The 18,967-nt window shown below is 36.1% G+C and overlaps 2 protein-coding genes across 4 annotated transcripts in view; one reads left to right on the top strand and one right to left on the bottom strand.

Moving 5' to 3' along the window:
* The first annotated feature begins 2 nt into the window (after positions 1-2).
* The window catches only part of LOC107225616 (COMM domain-containing protein 4), a 36,201-nt gene continuing 17,236 nt past the window's right edge, over positions 3-18,967 (top strand). For all 3 annotated transcript variants that reach the window (XM_046735608.1, XM_046735607.1, XM_015666142.2), the window contains exon 1: positions 3-2,485. The gene's annotated coding sequence lies outside the window, so the exon portion shown is untranslated. The remainder of the gene's footprint in view (positions 2,486-18,967) is intronic.
* Positions 4,146-18,859, bottom strand: LOC124293679. Its single transcript, XM_046735605.1, has 5 exons — positions 18,648-18,859; positions 8,956-9,335; positions 7,669-7,951; positions 7,404-7,550; positions 4,146-5,160 (listed from the first exon to the last, which is right to left on the bottom strand). Exons 2-5 carry the CDS (start codon positions 9,331-9,333, stop codon positions 4,781-4,783), a joined length of 1,188 nt encoding a protein of 395 aa, XP_046591561.1. The 5' UTR covers positions 9,334-9,335; positions 18,648-18,859; the 3' UTR covers positions 4,146-4,780.

Here is an 18,967-nt window from a genome sequence, read left to right as displayed (position 1 = left end):
GTGACTGACAATGAGATGATATACAAACATGCGAAGAGTATACCTGTGTATTTTATTAACTAACTATCGGTCTGCAATTTTTTATTCCCTCATCACATATTTATTCTTTGTTGGTCTTGCAGCTGACCATTGACCATCTGTCTGTGTGAGATAGGAGATTTTTAAAAGGTCAAATAATAAAAGACTCTTGAGCAATGAGGTTACGCTTTATCGAGTGACCTCAAACGGCCTTTATATCGGCTTGCTGCGAAGATTGTGAAATATCAGTCGCGTGATGAGGAACGTGCGGATCGCCTTATTGTGAAATGCTATTACTTGAGTTTTACGGAAGCTTGTTTTTCATGTAGATACCTATAACGTAAACGATTGAAATATCAACGCAACTGATTACGTTTGGTATACAGAGATAAGAATTTAACTAACATATCAACTGCACACTTTTCGTAATATTGACGGTAAATCGCTCGTTATTTTTGGTTCTGTCACCAATGTTTACAGATTTTTTAATCGTTCACAAAATTTTGTAATGCCTGTAAAAAATCATTTACCTCTGATCGAAGTTGCTTACCAACTCGTAAATACCTTAGCCAATAAGAAAGATCCTGAACAATCTTTCATTGACTCGATTAAGGACGTATGTATTATCGTTATAGTTAATTCAAGAAAGTGTCGGGGTACAAAAATATCAGAAAAATGATCAAGGAGATTAATAATAATAACGTCATAATCATAACAACTAGGTTCCTTGTATGAGAACGAAAGAGACACGTTTCGCTCATGGTCTTATTTTCGAATATTTTTGATTAATCGCACGGTAAAAGATCGTGGACGTGGAATCGAATGATTTAATAAAAGTACAACGCATAATCTGATGTAATTTTTTTTGTACAAATCTCAAATGTTTCACTCTGGAAGGGTAATAAAATTTAATTCTTTTTTCCGGATCCTGAATATTGCTCAAACCTAAAAGGTCGTTTTATTCTTCACACACTTGGTGTGAAATTGATTTATATCAGTACTTTAATGATCAAAATGCCATAATAAATGAAACCTGTGGTGTATTTCTACCTTTGCATAAATCACAAAATATTACGAAATGTGATAGAAGCATCACAACCGTTACATCAATGTATGATCAAATGTTAAACGTTTTTCATAAAATTTATTCTCTAACGTCTTATTTGATATATTTTTATTAGGTATTGGAAACATTTCAAGTCATAAATTTTCGCCTAAAAAAAAATTTTTAATTTCAATATTTTCGAAGCGGGGTAATTAAAACGTGTCTGTAATAACAATTCTACCACGTTATATCTGTAAGGTTTCTAAAACACGATCCAAATTTTACCATTGTTTGTTATTCAAAATATTCTAATTATAACTTCTTAAATGTAATAGAAATATTCTGTGCCCGATATTTTTGAAGTATTTCAATGACCCAGAAATAGACTAACTCCAATCACATTTTCTTGGCAACTCGGAACATAAAATTATCACGCAAACGATAACCAATCAAGACAATGATGACACGTGCGCCAAACACTGACTTCTGAACTTTGTTTATGTTCTCGCGTGTCTAGACATAATTGTTGAACACATTCGGTATTTATTTTTAAACCATGACAAATTTACAGAAATTTTACTAAATCTTCATTCTTATTACGTATCACTATACAAATCATTAGCGGCTATACTTATTAGCTTCATTTTTGTTATTAGTCAACAAGCGCAATACGAAAAAGTCAATACGATTTTTCAGGGTAAAAAGCTTCGAGTACGTAAGCTGGAGTCGCGCAGTATCATAAAAATTTCGAAATCAGATTCGTCACGACGAGTTTTTTTTAAATATTCGTTGTCCTCACCCGGGAAACAGACATTTTGTAAATATAATACAAATGTTACTTTGTTGTACGAAAATTATTACGTTTTTATAATGTCACAAAAATCTGACTAAAATCGTATAAGTTGTCTGTGACTAATCGTAAAATAATAACAGAAACGTGAAATATGTCAAATGTTTTTGCAAGAGAAATACAAATGTGTTATTCTGGTACTTGCGCCCCAGTAAAATGGCACCAAATTCGAAAAAGTGTTTGCAACAAATTGATAGTTATTCAAACGAAATGGCATTTGCTATGAATTACTCCTCAATTACTCCCCATTAAATAATTATTATTATAAATTGCTTCTGCGTGGTTTGCAAATAGATCGACAAAACACGGAAAAGGAGAATTCAATTTGATATGCCTTTTTGTTGCAAAAATTTTTAAGAATTTCAAAAATCGCGGGCTAACTTCACATAAATCTTATACCTGTTTTCTTCTGATGAATCATTTCGTCACAAGAGGGCGACACCAGCGCAGCTCCTTTAGTTGTAGGGTCGGTAAAGTGAAGTTTGCGGGCAGTCTTCTAAATACATTTTTTCATGTTGTCTTTGCCAAGTGAATGCCATTAATTGTCAGCCGATTGATCACAATTGTATCGGGTAAGTTTTACATAAATATTACAGCGTTAACCGAACAGGTGAAAATACATTAACATTTTTTACAAGTTAGCGTAAATGTTAGTCGTAGAAATGCGGTGTTTGACTTGCAAAAGTGAGGTTAAGTATAATTGTTATAGAGAATATTTTGACGTGACACATTCATTATTTGATCTAATCACGGTAAATTTATACCGCGACCAAAAAAAAAATTTTCGCCTAACTTCGAGTTAACTCTCAATAATTGCTTACCACCTTACAATATTACATTAACATAAAAACTAGAGCCAATATAATGCAATAATGATTTCAATCGTAAATCATACGTCTTCAAACACTAAAAGTCACGGAAAAAATTAAGGCAACTCAAAAAATTCTTTGTTTTTGTTGAGCTGTGTAATAATAAATACACTACTCGAGGAATCGACCGTAAGGATTCTGATTCAGGCTAATCGTTTGTTTGATCTCCGGTAAAGAGGTTCTTTTTATATTTTATAACCTCGGACAATTAACAATAATGATAGCAATAATAAATAGTTGTAGCACTGTCCCGGACACTACCGGGACACGACAGGGAGGCGTGGTGACATTCACAGATATCTTGTTCAAATACTCTTTTATTCCGAAGTTCATAATTTTTTACACTCTGGCGTACGCACGTGTAACGCACAATTGTCACAATACACCACAGTGCATAGAAATTTCTTGATTCCTTATCAAGGAGTCACAAATTTGAAACGTAGCGCATGTGCATACTGTGCCCCACGTGGTCACATGGACATTTTTAAATTCACGTGTCAATCCAGCACGCACATGTATATAAGTACAGCCGCCTCAAATCAAAAACTCCTCGATATTTAGCCACGGGAGCCGTTAATGCTTCCTTTCAACGATGACGACAATACGGAACAATGGTCGTTTCGACACGCGCAATCTGCTCGTAATCAGGCGCCGGGATCCCTACGCGGTCACAGGAACAACTCGGTGTCCAAGCCGCAGAGAACGAGGCGACTCCGATACGCATCCGCTTACACTCGTGTTCGACTCGAAATCGACGGACTCCCCCCTCGTGTCGCTGTTGCTTGAAAACTGATATCTACTCAACTTTCTCGAACAGTTCCGCTCGCCGGCGTGTCAAGAACTCGACTGAAAATCTGAAAATCACCGCGCTACGCCCAAACTCGGCTCGTTTCTGCCCGATTGTAGCGCCCGACTCCGGTGGCTAATACGAGAAACTTTTCAATCACAATACAGGGTCCGTTACTCTTACGCACCTCCCACGTAATTCGAGTCAAATTTCTCTCTATGGGTATCGCAACAGAAATATTCTTATCCTCTGATTTTAACTAAACATTTCTTCCTATGTATTAACACGAACGCGAACATAAATTTTGATGTTTTTCTTTTGTTATTTTTTTTTTTTGTTTTTAAGAAGGTTGTATTTCAATTAGTTGGTGACAAGCACCATTACGGAGGAGCTATTTTTGCGTTTTTATTACCTGTATAAATTACATTGATAGTTAAGAAGGAAAACAAAGATTCTAATCTCGATAAAGATAAGTATAAAAATGTAAAGTGTGATAGTGTAAAAATATAAAGTGAAAGGTTTTGTGAGGAGCAATATAGAACTTATGTATGTATAGACGTAAAATAGTTTATTTTGGCGTAAAGGAATTCATTAGTAACTAATTATACAATTTTTCAAATATCACAATCTTGCAATTCTTCTATGATACATATTTATTTCGCATTTATCGGTTCATGTACGTACGTGTATAAGTATACAATGTTAATATACCGTAATACAATACGTCGTCAAATAATGTTCATAAATTTTGTCGCTGCAATGTATTATAAAGTCCTAAGATGGGTTTCCTATTTTCCAACTAGCTCTAGTGTCGTTACGCTGCCTAAACCCAAATTTGTTTACGTCCCCGAGTTTTCTCGTCTCAAAAAATTGAGACTAGAAATAACAAATAAGCAATGCATGTGACAACTGACCGTGTTAAAACGATTGTGAAAATTATTACAGACCTTATATAACTCGTGAAAATAACGGAAACCAATACTTTTCTCATATCACCAGCGACGACGAAAAGTAAAAACTTCTCTGCGATATAACGAGATACTGCGAAATAAAGAATTCAATTAGGAACGTTCGCGACAAAAATATTACCTATTTATTCATTGCCTAGTTTGTATTATCCGTCCAGTCCGTAGAAAATCATAGATCATGGAATACTCGATCGAACTTTTATCCCGAGGTGATAATCGAGCTCGCAATTATCCGGCCAACAGCTAGAACCGGTCCTGATGACGATGCTCCTGAAGATCGTCAGCTTCAGGGAGGATCAGGTTCGGCGGACTCGCTGCGTTTTCGCCCCTCTTCCTCCCTCCCCAAGGATTGAACGCGCTCCTCCGAATTTGAACACCTCTCCTTTCCGGTAACTCCATTATTTCACTCTCGAAAGGTGGAATCTCGTTGGCATCATCTCTCCGAAGGTAGTTACTCCCCGTTTCGATCATCTCCCGGTGAGTGGGGTGCACCCCTTCTTCGCCACTCGAGCTATCAGGTCTCTCCCTCCCTCTGTTTTCGGAGGGCGACGAACCCGGGGCGTCGTTTGAATGATCGACATCCTCATCGGCATTTAGTTCGCCCTCGACGAACCTCTTACCACCTGAGAACAAGAGGCAAAGTTAAATAAAATCAAACATCAGGTAACAGCGGCGACGGAGCGTCAGTTGAAATTTGATCTTCGTGTCTGTTATCCCATCTTGGCGGTAACAGCTTTTCCTTGTTAATCTTTTTTTTTTTTTTTGTTGTTATTCACATTCGTCTCATCCTTCCCGTCGAAGATAAGGAGGGAAAGAAGGGGGGGGGGGGGGGGCGGGGGAGATAATCGAGATAGGATGAGGCAAGCGACGCCTGTAAACACAGCAAACCCATTTCGGAAAAAATGATTATAATCCATAGCAGAATTAGGTGCTCTTCAGATAATAATTAATTGCATAATTAACAATTTTGGTGCTGCATTTTTCGATAGAGGAAAATCAGTTTTTCCATTGGGTTGTCGGTAGAATGTTACACTGGCAGAGCATATTTGAGAACTTTTACAATATCCACGTTAAGTAAAATTTTTGGAGGCAGAGATTAAATGCGTTTAGGTGCTAATTAGGCATCCTATTCAAAATATTGGTGTTCTACTTTTTGTGAGGGAAAAATTGACTTTTACTTACAAAGCCTTGCAAACTCAGCTCAGCGATGGCTGTAAGATAATTCACTTGACACTGGAATTGGGTAGATTTTACACATCTGTGAAGTTGACCAATTTCGGAAAAATTCGTTCATTCTACGAGTTCAATGCGGAAATCCTCTAGAATACCTAGTTCTAGAGTATATGATTATTTTCAGAAATAGTTCCGGCCGGCATATAAGGGTTTGAAAAATCATTTTCAAAAAATGGGGTGCTAATCTTACGGAGAAAACTGTGCGGAATTAACTGTCGTCAGAAATTCTAGGACACTCAAAAAAATATTGACTCCGATGCTCGCGTCAGCCTGTGATTGTAACTAAGATAAAAAAAAACCTGGAGATTTTTTTTATTTCAGGTCTGATCGAAAAAATTTACGTCTTCTACCGTTAGAACTTTTGTAGAAACACAAACTTTGGAAAAAAAAAATTTGCCGTGGTATTAAGTCTACCATCGTGAGTAAAAAGAGAAAAACCTCTAGGACTTGTCCTGTTTTCATGGCGTTACAGGTAGAAAGCAATTTTTTCAGTGGAGAAAATGGAGTACCAAAATTTTGGAGCGAACGTCTATTGAGCACCTAATTCCTGCGTTGATTGCTTTTCCTTGGTGTCTTTGTTGAACGAGATTTCGCACGTGCTTTTCCACGGATAAGCTATGGTGGCAGCTTTTTGGGGAAAATGAGTTTTGTCACAGAAAAAGTGGAGCAGTAAAATTTTTGGTTTCGACCTCTGATTAGTACCTAAAAAGCAATGTATCTTGATCGATCAAACTTGATCCAAAACGTAAGTTTTCACTTATTCCGAGTTCTGATAATGAAAGAACATGGATCAGAGAAACTTGTAGCCTTAATTTCGTGTTTTTCGATAGATCATAACTAAGTTTTCCCATTTACTCTTCGGAACTTCAATATTACAGTTTTCGATCAATCTTGATCGTTCGAAATTTCAGGTGCATAAAAATCACTTATTCCTTACCTCGACATTGTAAGAGTTCTCGAAATTTTTACAATTTTCTGCTCATTTGTTTCTGGATTAAATACGTTTTTTACCACACAAATTGTGGTAACATCCTGAACAAATGAACTCCTATTTCCTTTTCTATTCGCATCGCGTAGCCTCAGTTGATAAGCGAGTAAATAACGTTAAATAAACACAATAATAATTCCGAACATGACGCGACAAATACTTAATGCAACACCTTTGAAATACGAAATCAGCGTAAACTGGTAAAATGAAGTTGTAAATGGGTAAAATTTCACTATTTCATAATACTTTACCTTTTATTCTCACGAAAAATGTGATGATAAATAAATGAGTTGTGAGATGGATGTAATAAGTTCTGAATCTTGGAAAATCAATAGCCATGTTCGTTGGTAATCCCAGTAAACATCCTCACTTCCACTCGCTACTCATGCTGTAATTTCCCACAGTTAGGTACTGTAATCGGTAAACTTGGAAGAAATAACTCTGAGGCTAGCACCTTGTAACGGCCGTTTACAATACCTCATATCAAAAATCGAAAGAAAGGTTAAGAGCTGATAGATCGATATAAATTAAGTTTCCCTCTTAACGATTACGCGTAACATATATTATAGGAAGCTTTTTCTTTGCGGATAGAGTTTCCTGAAACGATTTCGCAATTTAATACGATTATCCACGAAGTTTACTCACCCCAGGCATTGAACCCTTTCTTCTTTAGGAAGAATTCTTCAGACGTTCTTTCCGATTCGCTCTCTTCGCTCCGTTTCCCACCCCAAGCGTTGAATCTCGTTCTTTTCATCTCTTCGTCGTCGCGTTCTCCGTTCTTGCTGCGTTTACCTGAATTCAGGATCAAAGCGCTGATCGTTAAGACGTGTCATCTTAATTTTTCAAACAAGCTGCGCAGGAAACCGATAGAAATAAAATAAAATAAAGAACAGCAATAATTTTTCATTACCACCCCACGCGTTGAACTTCGTTCGTTTCTCAGTGCCGATACTTTCCCATCCCCGTTTTCCACCCCAGTTTGAAAATCTCGCTCGTTTTTCCAGGCCCGCGAAACTTCGGCTCGTCGTCCCGTCGGATCGCTTGCCACCCCAACTGTTGAACGGGATTCGCATCGGTCGGCGGACTTTTGAACCCTGCCCAAAAATCGCGACCCGCTTACCACCCCATGGGCTAAACGCTCGGCTCTTCTTTATCTCGTGCCAAGGGTTCGAACGATCGCTCATCGGCACGGCCTGGAATGATCAAAGTACAGGAATTAGAGGGATCGATATTCGTGTTCAGTATGAGATACGTGGGGCTTGAATTTGACACCGTTTTGGCAGAGGTTACAAGTTATGTAGGGTAACATCGACCCTTTTGTTCTCCGCAGGTGTCAAATGTCCCCTAGTGGAACTCAACCATAATTAAATGATTAAACGAGCTCAAATCATTGATAACACAAGGTAAAACGACCGTATAAATGGGGAATTATTCTTGAAATCGGAGAAGATTTTTCAATTTTAATTTACCCACCTGAAAGGAGCATTCGTGTGACTTTTTTAAACACTTTTACTTCACCGTTAGCTCCAGTTACAAATGTTTGAAAACTGTCTTATCGAATTTTTCAAATGAACGTGACTCGAAAAGGAAATGAAACATTGAAAAAAGTCAACCAAACGTTTTTTTGGTTTGGGGCTTAACCTTATGGAAAAAATATTGAAAAGTTGTTCACATCACTGACTGATTTGAATTTTAACAAAAATGCTATTTCTGTGATTCATACTGACTGAAATTCCTGAACTACAGCTTGATCACTCCTTGGTGGTGGCTAAACCATGTAGTTTTCAATTTCAATTTAATAATAAGTAGAATACTGCAATGTAAATTGGCTCTCACTTCTCTCAGTACAGCTGAATACTTAACAAGATCATTGACGTTAAAAAAAAAAAAAAAAAAAAAAAACAATCGATAATTATAATTCTGCGCAGAAGATAAACATCAAAATTCTTCATTCTTGCCAAGTGGACCTAGATTTCAAACATTCCTTGACAAATCTTATCCTGCTTTAGGGAATCACGGACAGCATAGACCAAAATTAGAATCCGCTGTGAAATGAATGTCAAATGCCCGGTTCCTCCTTCATTCGTTTCACAATTTCCTCTCTTTCTACTCCACGGGCCAATCTAATTGGGTGATCCGGTACCGAAGTATCACGGGTCAGTTTATCTGTTAAAAAATTGCAAGAAGTCTTGCCTACCTTGTCCTCCAGTGTTACCCACGACATCCAAGAGCCGAGGGGTGCCAATTGCGAACCGCCAACATCCCGCGCCAATCTTTTGTCCTTTTTATGCTCCGTATCACTCTCAACTCGCTTCATCTTTGCCGAAGTTGCGGATATTTCTTTGATGAGGCCGAATATCGCGTTACGATAGCTGCCTATATCCGGGAGGAAATCGTTGCTCCGATCACTCTTGACCAAAGGTTTCAGTGTCGCCTGCGTCAAGTCTTCTTGTACTTCTCCGTTCTTCGAATTTCTCACGATGCGTTGCCCCCCGTTAGTCGTCATCGAGAAATCGACTTCGCTACTCACCACAAGCAACTTTGCCAGAGCGGCAATCGCGAACCAGGTCCACATCTCTGCAATAGAAGAGAAAATAAAAAACAAAATGACACAGGATTGTTGTATTTTTTTGCGAAAACTGGAAAACTGGCCAGAGTCAGGGAATTTTACTAAAAATCCAGCATTGGTAATCTATTACGTGTGTATTCATATCTTTTAACTGACAGTTTGTTACTGTTGGCTGAACGTAGAAAATTATTGTCCATAATGTATTATTTCAATCGGTTTTTTCGTTTTTGAGATTCTATCGAAAAAAGCTCATTTTTTTTGTATAGATATTGTGAAATAGTCAGAAAATTTCGAAAGGCAAAATTTTTAACACTCCTGATAAATAATAAGACAATTGATAATTAATAAATTGTCTAATCGTCATGTTCCCTGTATAATTCTATAGTTTGTTGGAGCCCTGTGTCGGCTTCTTACAATTAGTAAGTTTTCTCCTCAAATTTCGGGCCCTTCTTGACGATCAATTATTTCTATTCTAATTTCACGAGTTTAGACTCATTCTTGGCGCCGTCAGGTTTGTATGTTTTCATTTTTCGTTTTCAAATTTCTTTCAATTGTGTTTCAACGCAGTTTATTTTGACAATGGAACGAAAATGTATTTTTTTCATTTCTTTGTTTTAAATAAAAAAAGCTGCGTGCCAAAGATTTTTGCTCCTTTTATTGTTTAATTGTAAATTTTACCGTCTTGTTTTCTTGATACATGTCCCACTATATTCCTGGATATTTATAAACCGTTGTTATCTTTCAATTTTCTCGCGCCCCGAAACAAAATTACACCTTTCTCGGCCCTGGAACACTATTTCAACAGAGTTTGAGTACATATTTCCCGATAACAGAGAAGACATTTGAACCGGCCAAAGCTAAAAATGCAAATAATTAACAAGCAAATGAATTTTTGACCTTCTGGATTCTAACTTCTAACCAAAATATCACACAAATAGATCCGTTTGTCACTCACAGTCAGAGAAGTTTTTGAGCTAATCCTATATATATATATATATATATATATATATATATGTATATATAATAAACTAAGTAAGTGACTTTGAACAGCTAACCGAAACAAGTATCACGAGTTGACGGACGTTAATTTTTATTCTTATCTTGACTGATTAGTATTGATTGATCAACTTTTCAGGCACCTTGGACAATTGGATGACAATAATAAAGTTACAACGTTTCAAAATTAGACCATTCTTCGACCAAAAACGGAGAGGCGTTAATTTTTTCCACTAGCATAGATATTACAGATTTGAACAGTTTACGATTGTAAAATGAATATGCAAGCTTGATTCGTGCAAGCTGTTACAGTTTACAGTCCACTAATCTACCGACACATTTGAAGTTACGAAGTAACGTTTCGTTGAAAAATTTTAGTCACTCTGTCTATGCAGATGTTAACGAAACTCAAGTTCGTAGTATTTTCATATATATTCTTCCATTTCATACCAGAATTAGGAAATTTTTTGTGATTCCACATTACATATATACCTTCATTTTGTATTTCATAACCGCCCGGTAAAATTATCTGTTTTTCCATATCCCCTATACCTACGTTTTTATATTCATTTTCTCACCTCTGATATTTATGAAATTTTGTTCTTGTTCATCGATAAGTTTTCAGATATTTTGTGCTCACTATTACCGCCCTCTATCGATTTCCAATTTTTTACGTAGGTACATGTTATTTCAATTGTTTTACGTAAGCGTCATTTCGTGTTCGCCCTGACTAGCTTTATACATTCGAATCTTCCCAATTACTGTAAGGCGTTTTAGATTTTTTCTTCTCTTTGAGCCAAAAGATATTTCGACATAAACTTTATGCAAGGGGTGGTCACCTCGAGATTTCTTGTTATCAGTCCAGATGATTTGAATCATTGAATCAACGCGAGTAAAGCAACGTTGAATCATGTTAGTGTATATGAAAATAGAGGTTGAGGTAGGTGTGACTCGCAGTAAGAGATTTCAATAGGAGTACTAACAATGGGTATTCATAAGAAAAGCTTAGCCCCGATATTGCTGCTTTCTGTGAACACGCCACAAGCTCTACCCGCGTACAAGAGGTGCAGCATTAAATTTTACATTAGGTCTAGGTGTATGTATGCGTGGGTATAATATTTTTACTCAGGCGTGGCATATGTATTATACATGCGAGGATATGAAAAATGGCGGATTATTTCGAGTGTTTTGTGCGCTTATCTGCCCACGCACATGTCCGAATTCATATCCACGTTGTACACAGGTACGTATAACTTTCTTCGATCGAACCATCAAGAGGTTTCGACAATAGGGTCGCAAAGAGACGATCGCAACGGAAAGTTTATTTTCCGTTATCCTCTTCGTCTTTTTCCCTTTCTTTCCACCTTTTACACCACGCCCAACAAAGATGCAGGGACAAACTTTCTAAGAGTCGTTTCACGGTTCTTGAGATCTCGAATACCGTAAATAATTGACGTGTTAATTTTTTATCGGGGAACAAATCGTTGCGCGCATTGAGAAAAAAAATGGGTTTTATCTGGTAAAACTGACCTATGAAACTTTGTTCAAAACTCTGGGGCTGGAAGCAAAGAAACCAGTGACGATTATACGATCGAAGTTATTTCTTGCATATGTTTGACTTGCATTTCTTTAGCCACACATATGACACATATTTTTCATTGTATGAGATATATAAGTATATTTTTTTCGACGTTCTCGTTTCGGGGGGGGTCGTCTAGTGTGAGAACGTTTTTTTTTTTTTTTTTAAATTTTTGAGTATTTTCACGAGACAAACCATTGAACTAAAATTTCTCATAATTTTCACATTACATTTATAAACATTCAAACAAACTCGGTGCATTTTTTAAACACGTTATATCGAATACAACCGAGTGTATACTGCTCGATACGAACTTATGTAAAAAAAATTGTCCTCGAGAATAGACATGAATCAGGCTGTTTTCATCTGAAATAAAAAAAGACAAACGGCATTTTAATCTTTAAGCCTATGGATATGGTATCAACTGGAATGAAGTCAGAATTTTTGAATTCAAATTTTCTACGCGGTTTGAAAGAAAATGCAAATTTCAAATTCATTCTAGTTCATACCGTAGCCATAAGCGTAGAGATTGAAATGCCGTTCTTTTTTTTTTTTTGATTTCAGATGATTTTCATTCAGTTCGTAATGAAACGCGTAATGTGAAGAAATGTGAAAGCCTATTGTTCGTTAATAAATGCTATTCGTTGTAATATGAACTCGTGTAGGGTTTTATTTTTTCCAGACGGGCGAGTAACCTCTTGAAAGATAGCGCAATACTGAGCCACTGAGAAACCATTAAAGAATATTCCGTACCTACGTCAAATAATAACGTTGGTCGATGTATCTGACAACGTCCGTGAGATTGTGAGATTGTGAAATATTACGCATTTTTTGAAATGGGATTAACTCCATACACGTGGTTAAGTTATATTTTTTTTTAATTGTACCAACCGCATGCTTGAAAAAAGTAACTGAAATCCGAGTTTTATGGTGATAAAGGTAGATGAAATGACATAAAACTCCTCAATTTTTGCTCGAGGGTTGATTCATCCTCTGCGCGTGCGGCAGTTTCCAGAGGCTCGGAAAAAGTTGTACGAAATGAAAAATGTGCTGAAGAATAATAATGCAATGAGATATTATACGTGTCGGTACTCGTACATAAACGGCTGGCGGATCTTGCCGACGACGAGACTGCTGTAGGATTGGCAGGCAGCGGAATTGTTACAAAGTATTTGTATAAATACCTTCTTTTTGCGGATCTCAGAGGTTGAGCGGATTTAATGTAACCCAAATGCACCTGCAGAGCGAGGTGTAGTGTCATGGAGAAATGAAAGAAGAAATGAAACGCTGAGAACGCTACGGATGAGAAACACATTCGGCCCTGCAGTTTTTTTTTTTTTTTTTTTTTTATTAAAAAAAATTTTTTTTTTTTTGCGCGTCGATTGAAAAAAGAACACCTCGTCGCAAGTCGTATTAATCGCTGCAATACCACCAAGAGAAATAAAAACCATTTCAATAACTTGAGCGGCGTTCATATTCTAAAGTGGTTTTCAAAATCGGCGAGAGAAAAAGTGAGAAATTAATTTGTATACCTGCATAATCATTCAACATTTCCAGTGAGAAATAATTTAAAAACTACTGACTAGGGCTTCGCTTGTCGGATAATAACCTGAATATTGATAACAACTGATTATTCCATTTCGTAAAATTTTTAAAGCTCTCTTCCACAATGTCAATTTAAATTTTTCTTTTCCTGCATAGAATTATTCTCATTCATCTGATCTAGCAAAATTTTTATTTGTGAGCTGTGTAAAAACAGTTGAAAGAATTGTTATCTTTCTAAAATTGTTCCCGGATAAGAGAGTAATGTAATGTTAAATTTTTACCTATCGCAGGATGCAAAATTGTTCGTTGTTTGCTTTGAATCAGGATAGCAATTTTATTCACTTATTCCTACATTTTGTGAGAACAGCAAGAAGAAAGAAAACCTCGAACGAAACATTTCACAGCGAATGCCCGAGTCTTACGGGATCACGAATAAGCGAACAATTTTTCATTCCGACTCGTTAATTCCACCAGGTATAACAGCACGAAGATCATCAGGCAATAAGAATTTGATGTTCTCAAGAATTTTGAACCTTGGTTTGGTGTATCTCTTTAAAATTCATTATTAGTATAATAAAACGGTTGGCCGATCGCGATCCCCGCGGGCGTTTGGTTCTCTTCATTTCAAAGAATACTTATAATATACGGATTTTTGGGATACGTTTTATTCGCCGGAGAGATTGACTCTGATTTCCGTGTGGATATATTTTTAACATCTGCGTATCTTCGATATCTTCTTACTCCAATTTATATACATACACATTCTTCGACTAATATTTAATATCAATTTTTTTTTTCTTTTATCTTCCTTCCAAATATCGAACTCCAATTTATGTCGAAGAATGAGCGCGGCGTGCACTGGGAATCGCTTATACCGCTTGCGTTAAGTTAATCCAACGTTGATCTGGTGGAGAGATATTGAAACACGATGGGCTTTACGGCGATTGTGACACTAATAATGAACAATCAACTATTTGAACAATATGTTGTATTTCAGGATAAAACCTGAATAAAAAATCAAGGCAAAGAGAATAATCAGTTTTTCATGTGTCAGCGGTGTTATATGCACCAATAAAAGTGAAGACGAATAAAACGGCAGCTAAACTACAAGACAAAAATAATTATTTGCAGATTCGAGTAACAGGTTTTATAATCAAAATGTTCAAAATGATTAAATTTGGCGGTTTTGATTCGGTTTCAATACTTTTGGGCTCATATCACTTACCGACTAGATCCTAAAAAATCGTCAAAAGATTCAAATTGAATCAAAAACACACCAAAAAATCAATCATTTTGAACGTTCTTATATATTCTCAAATTACTGATATCCCAGCTTGTGTTCTACGAATTTGATTAAATCCATTTCTGTTATGTAGCAGAGATAAATTGTTTCAACCAACTTCATAATCATTTACGCAAATAACATTTTTCAAACGGTTGTTTCGCTTTTTCCAACTATTGATTTAGAGTTCAGAGATCGGGTGAAAGAGTTATTTTTAGTCCAACTTCACTGGGCTTCAGGATGAACTTGTAACGAAAAGCGCTTAATTCAATTCGTGTGAAATAATTTCTCCTACATTTGACTAAGTGGACTTGGGTCACAGATCGGAAACCTAAAATGGCATGATTGGTATCAAGATTCAGTAAAAATTTCACAAACTTTACCCATCGGATCACTGAGTTCGGAGCTTTCTCACAAATCGTGAAGTTGGTCAGCGTCGTTCCGCTTAACGACAAATTATCCACCAAAAATTTTTCTGGCTGATTTTTGGGACGCGAATTCAAAGGGATTCGTGAAGCTTTTTTATAATTCAGTCGTTTCTACTATCATGCAATGAATATTTGATAAAACAAAGTGAGTTAACGTAATTGGACAAGTATCGGAAGAAAAGTAATAAGAAGGAACATGACGAGTATCATATAAAAAAAAATAAATAAAAACAACAGGCGAAATCAATGTAGATAATTCAGTCTTTCCAAGACTTATCATAATATACTGATCACCATAAAAAGAAAAAAAAAACGCAGTTTCCGAATTCTCCAAAAATCACACCAACAAGATTCAACTAATCTGCATTTTCTTCCATTCGTCAAATTCAATTGAATTTCATTTCAGTTTTTCGTGGTTTTAGTTGGGGATTTTCTATGCGAAAAGCTTGGTTTTTGACGTGAGTAAAAATGGAATTTTTTCATCATTACATGTATCGTTATACTTGCGCACGGGCAATTAAACGACGTTGGTAACTCTTCGACGTGGAGACAAAAATTGTGCACACGATTGTATTTTTTCAACAGGTTTTATTATAGACCCGTATTATATACTTGCATAGATGCGTACGTGATTCGTCCGCACAAAATATCCCGTATAACATAAGGGTAAATATTGGATTCAGGCATTTATTTTTAAAACTCTACCGTACGCCGAGTATTTTCACCCAACTACCGCAAATAGTAGAATTAAAAATGAATTGTTTTGTCAATAATTAATAAACGCCTCTATTTCTCTTGACATTTTTTATCCGTACATGTGCAGCTGCCGATGCTACGTGAATATTAAATTTCTTTTTACTCTCAACCCGCAAGTACAGATTTTGAGAAATACCTATCAATAAGAATCGTGATAGAAAGAGACTCGTCACATTTTTTTCACCGCCATTTTTGCAATAACATGATATTTTTTGTTTTACAATTTTACGACACATTATTTTGAGAGAAGTGTTCAATTTTCTTAACAAAACGTATTCGCTCCGGCGCAAGGCGTTATTTATGATAAACGCATCGCTTTCCAAATTTCGTTACAGAAACACATGTACCTAGCGATAATAACGACAATAATGAATAATCGTAAAGATGATGATAAATTAAAAAAAAAAGAAAATTAAATCAGCGGCTATAAGTTATTTATACTTATTACAGCGAAGACAGTTTACAAAGTGAATCTTACCCTTGGATAATTTTGAAGTATTATACGTGCTTTTATGATCGACCCAAGTTTGAAACGCAGTCATATTTTCTTCCAGATTATCTTTCTCACCGGAATTCACCGACCAACTTTTTTTGAGCTAAAAAATTAACGCTTACTCTGTGCTTTGTTTTAATTTTTTGTAAAAAACTTAACCAATCTGTGTTAGATGGCGGTAATTTGAACCATTGCTAAAACTGTAATTCACATTCGATCTACTTTATCACACAAGACATAAAATCAATTTATTTGTATCACTTTCGAATATACTGGACTGAAAATGTCTCAAAAAACGTGTTTCCGGCACTTCGTAAGCGTCTACCTTGAAATTGAGTTTGATATTCGCAAATGTTAGACTCTTTCACGCAAAAGACACGTTGCGTGATATTTTTATTCCTACGACAGGAAGTGCTGAGAATTTAAAGATAAAGGTTCAATTCGAAAACGTGATAAAATTGGAGGATTTTAATAACATTACAATCAGTATACAGAGTAACATATCCAAATTTCAGGCAGATCGCAATGTTTACCATAAAAATTTGACTGAAAACATGTCTACCACACCGTAAATAGCGTACATTGCTCTGTACGAAATAAATGCAGTAATTATAACGCTGAATCCCGTTGGGTATGTTTCACGCTTGCTATCGCGACAGCAGCGAGTTATACGGATTCTGAATTGAAATTAAAAAAATTGATAAATAAAACCGAGTATATCGTACATGAATCGTGTTTCTCTTCTTTTTTGTCACATAAAATTTGCATAATATGTGATGAATTTTCTCTCTCCTCATACCACGTGTGACGGAAACTGTAGCGTTTTTTATTTTTGCCTAATTTGTACAGCGATTATTGGGTCATGTCGAATTATGTTCATCGCCCGAATGATGTTTGTGGGATTTACGTATAATAGTGGCTTCCATAATGTTCGGTATAGAACTTTTTCTACTCTTTTCAAAATAATTCAACATTAAAGTTTGAGTATAAAAAACGCAAAAAAATTTGCTGGAAAATTTTGTCTTCCCGAACGAAGACTATAATTTCAGAAGCCAAAAGACTCCTTATCTTTATTCACACGTTATAAGCTTGGTTTATAGTCAATAAAATCAAATTCGTTGTCACGTGGCAAATTAGGTCTCCAGTTTAATAATTATCCATGTAGCATTTTTGAGCTCTTATCTAACTTTCGGACAAGCTTTCGGATTTAAAAAAAATTTAGTCTTCAATGATCAGTTACAGAAAAATTCATTACCTTCTTTCTATTAGGTCAATTATTTTGATTCCTTTGTAGATGATCGAATTAAATCCTAGAGTGTTAAACCTTCTTTGAACCAGGTGAGCATAAATTGCACGGCAAAAAAGGTACAGATTTATCAGCACGCGTGCATTTTGCGTACAATATCTAAGCGTAAATTTGCCAACTCGAGTTTTCCCCTCGCAAAAAGTCGTACTTTAGATTTATTTCCTAAAATTTTACTTGTGTTGTATTATAGCGATGGCCACTAAGCTAAAAATAATCGATGAATCGGTAGAAATTAATCGATGAATCGATCATTTCGTATTCCTTTTTTTAAATGATGCATTTGAAACCAAAATTTCGTAAATTTCAGTATGTAGTCTCAATAGCGGACAAGTTTTTCTTTTAATGATTTGTCGGTCGATTAATCGAGTTTGAAAAATGACCGATTATACTCGATTATTCGGTAAAAAGTGATCGATTATTTTTGGTCATTCTTACTTGCGAGTAACTTTCGATCTACCTCCGAGGAAAATGCAAGTTTCTCAGTATCATGGATAAAAAAGATATCGAAAAGAAATGAATACAGAAAAGATTTATCGTTGGTAAGATTTTAGCAATATCAAAGAGAAGGAAAATAAAATATTAACGATCTTATCGAACATTGTTTCAATGGCAAAGAAAACTGTCCAGTCATTAGTTTGGGTGGGTTATTAGAAATATTGATCCTTCCAAGTTTTAACCCCCACCCATCAGTTTTTATTTAGTATTGACAAAAATCGATTATCTAATCGTCACTCAAAGCCGACCAAAAAAAAAAAAAAAAATGATAAACCAAACTCGACGTTGAACGAATTTCTTACATTTCTCTTATCCGGATGCGGGAAGAAAAAGGAAGAAAAGAAAAAAATTATGACAGCCACAGTAATTTCTAGTCCAAGTTTTAAAAGGGCCAAACATTTTCGTGTAAGTACGAAAGAAATTATTTGATTGTTAAATACCTGGTGTGTTACGAATCTTCTCGCTTTAGCTCCGTCGCTGCAGTGTTCCGGGAATTTCGATAAGATGGACCGGAGAGTTTTTATACGTTTAATAGTCGCGGCAATTATTATTAGACTTCACTTCACCTGCCGTCGATGGGTTCTTAATTTTCGGTGATTTCTGCCCGACCAGCAAGCTCCGTGTTTGTCAAGTTCGGGTTAAGTACTTGGGTGCCGGGGGTGCAATGGCCATCCAAGTTGCGCGTCCCCTACTTTATATATGGGCCACGTGCTCGCGCCGCTGATTCTGATTGGTCCAAAAATTTACCACCGCACGGATC

Source organism: Neodiprion lecontei, chromosome 3 (assembly GCF_021901455.1).
Source record: "Neodiprion lecontei isolate iyNeoLeco1 chromosome 3, iyNeoLeco1.1, whole genome shotgun sequence".
Lineage (NCBI taxonomy): Eukaryota > Metazoa > Arthropoda > Insecta > Hymenoptera > Diprionidae > Neodiprion > Neodiprion lecontei.
This window is presented reverse-complemented; position numbering and strand designations above follow the sequence as displayed.

Coding starts and splice junctions, on each gene's coding strand:
- LOC124293679 (XM_046735605.1), bottom strand. CDS start 9,333: ATGTGGACCTGGTTCGCGATTGCCGCTCTGGCAAAGTTGCTTGTGGTG. Junction 7,952..8,955: donor GGGTAACACTGGAGGACAAG/GTAGGCAAGACT, acceptor TGATCATTCCAG/GCCGTGCCGATGAGCGATCG. Junction 7,551..7,668: donor GAAGTTCAACGCGTGGGGTG/GTAATGAAAAAT, acceptor TCCTGAATTCAG/GTAAACGCAGCAAGAACGGA.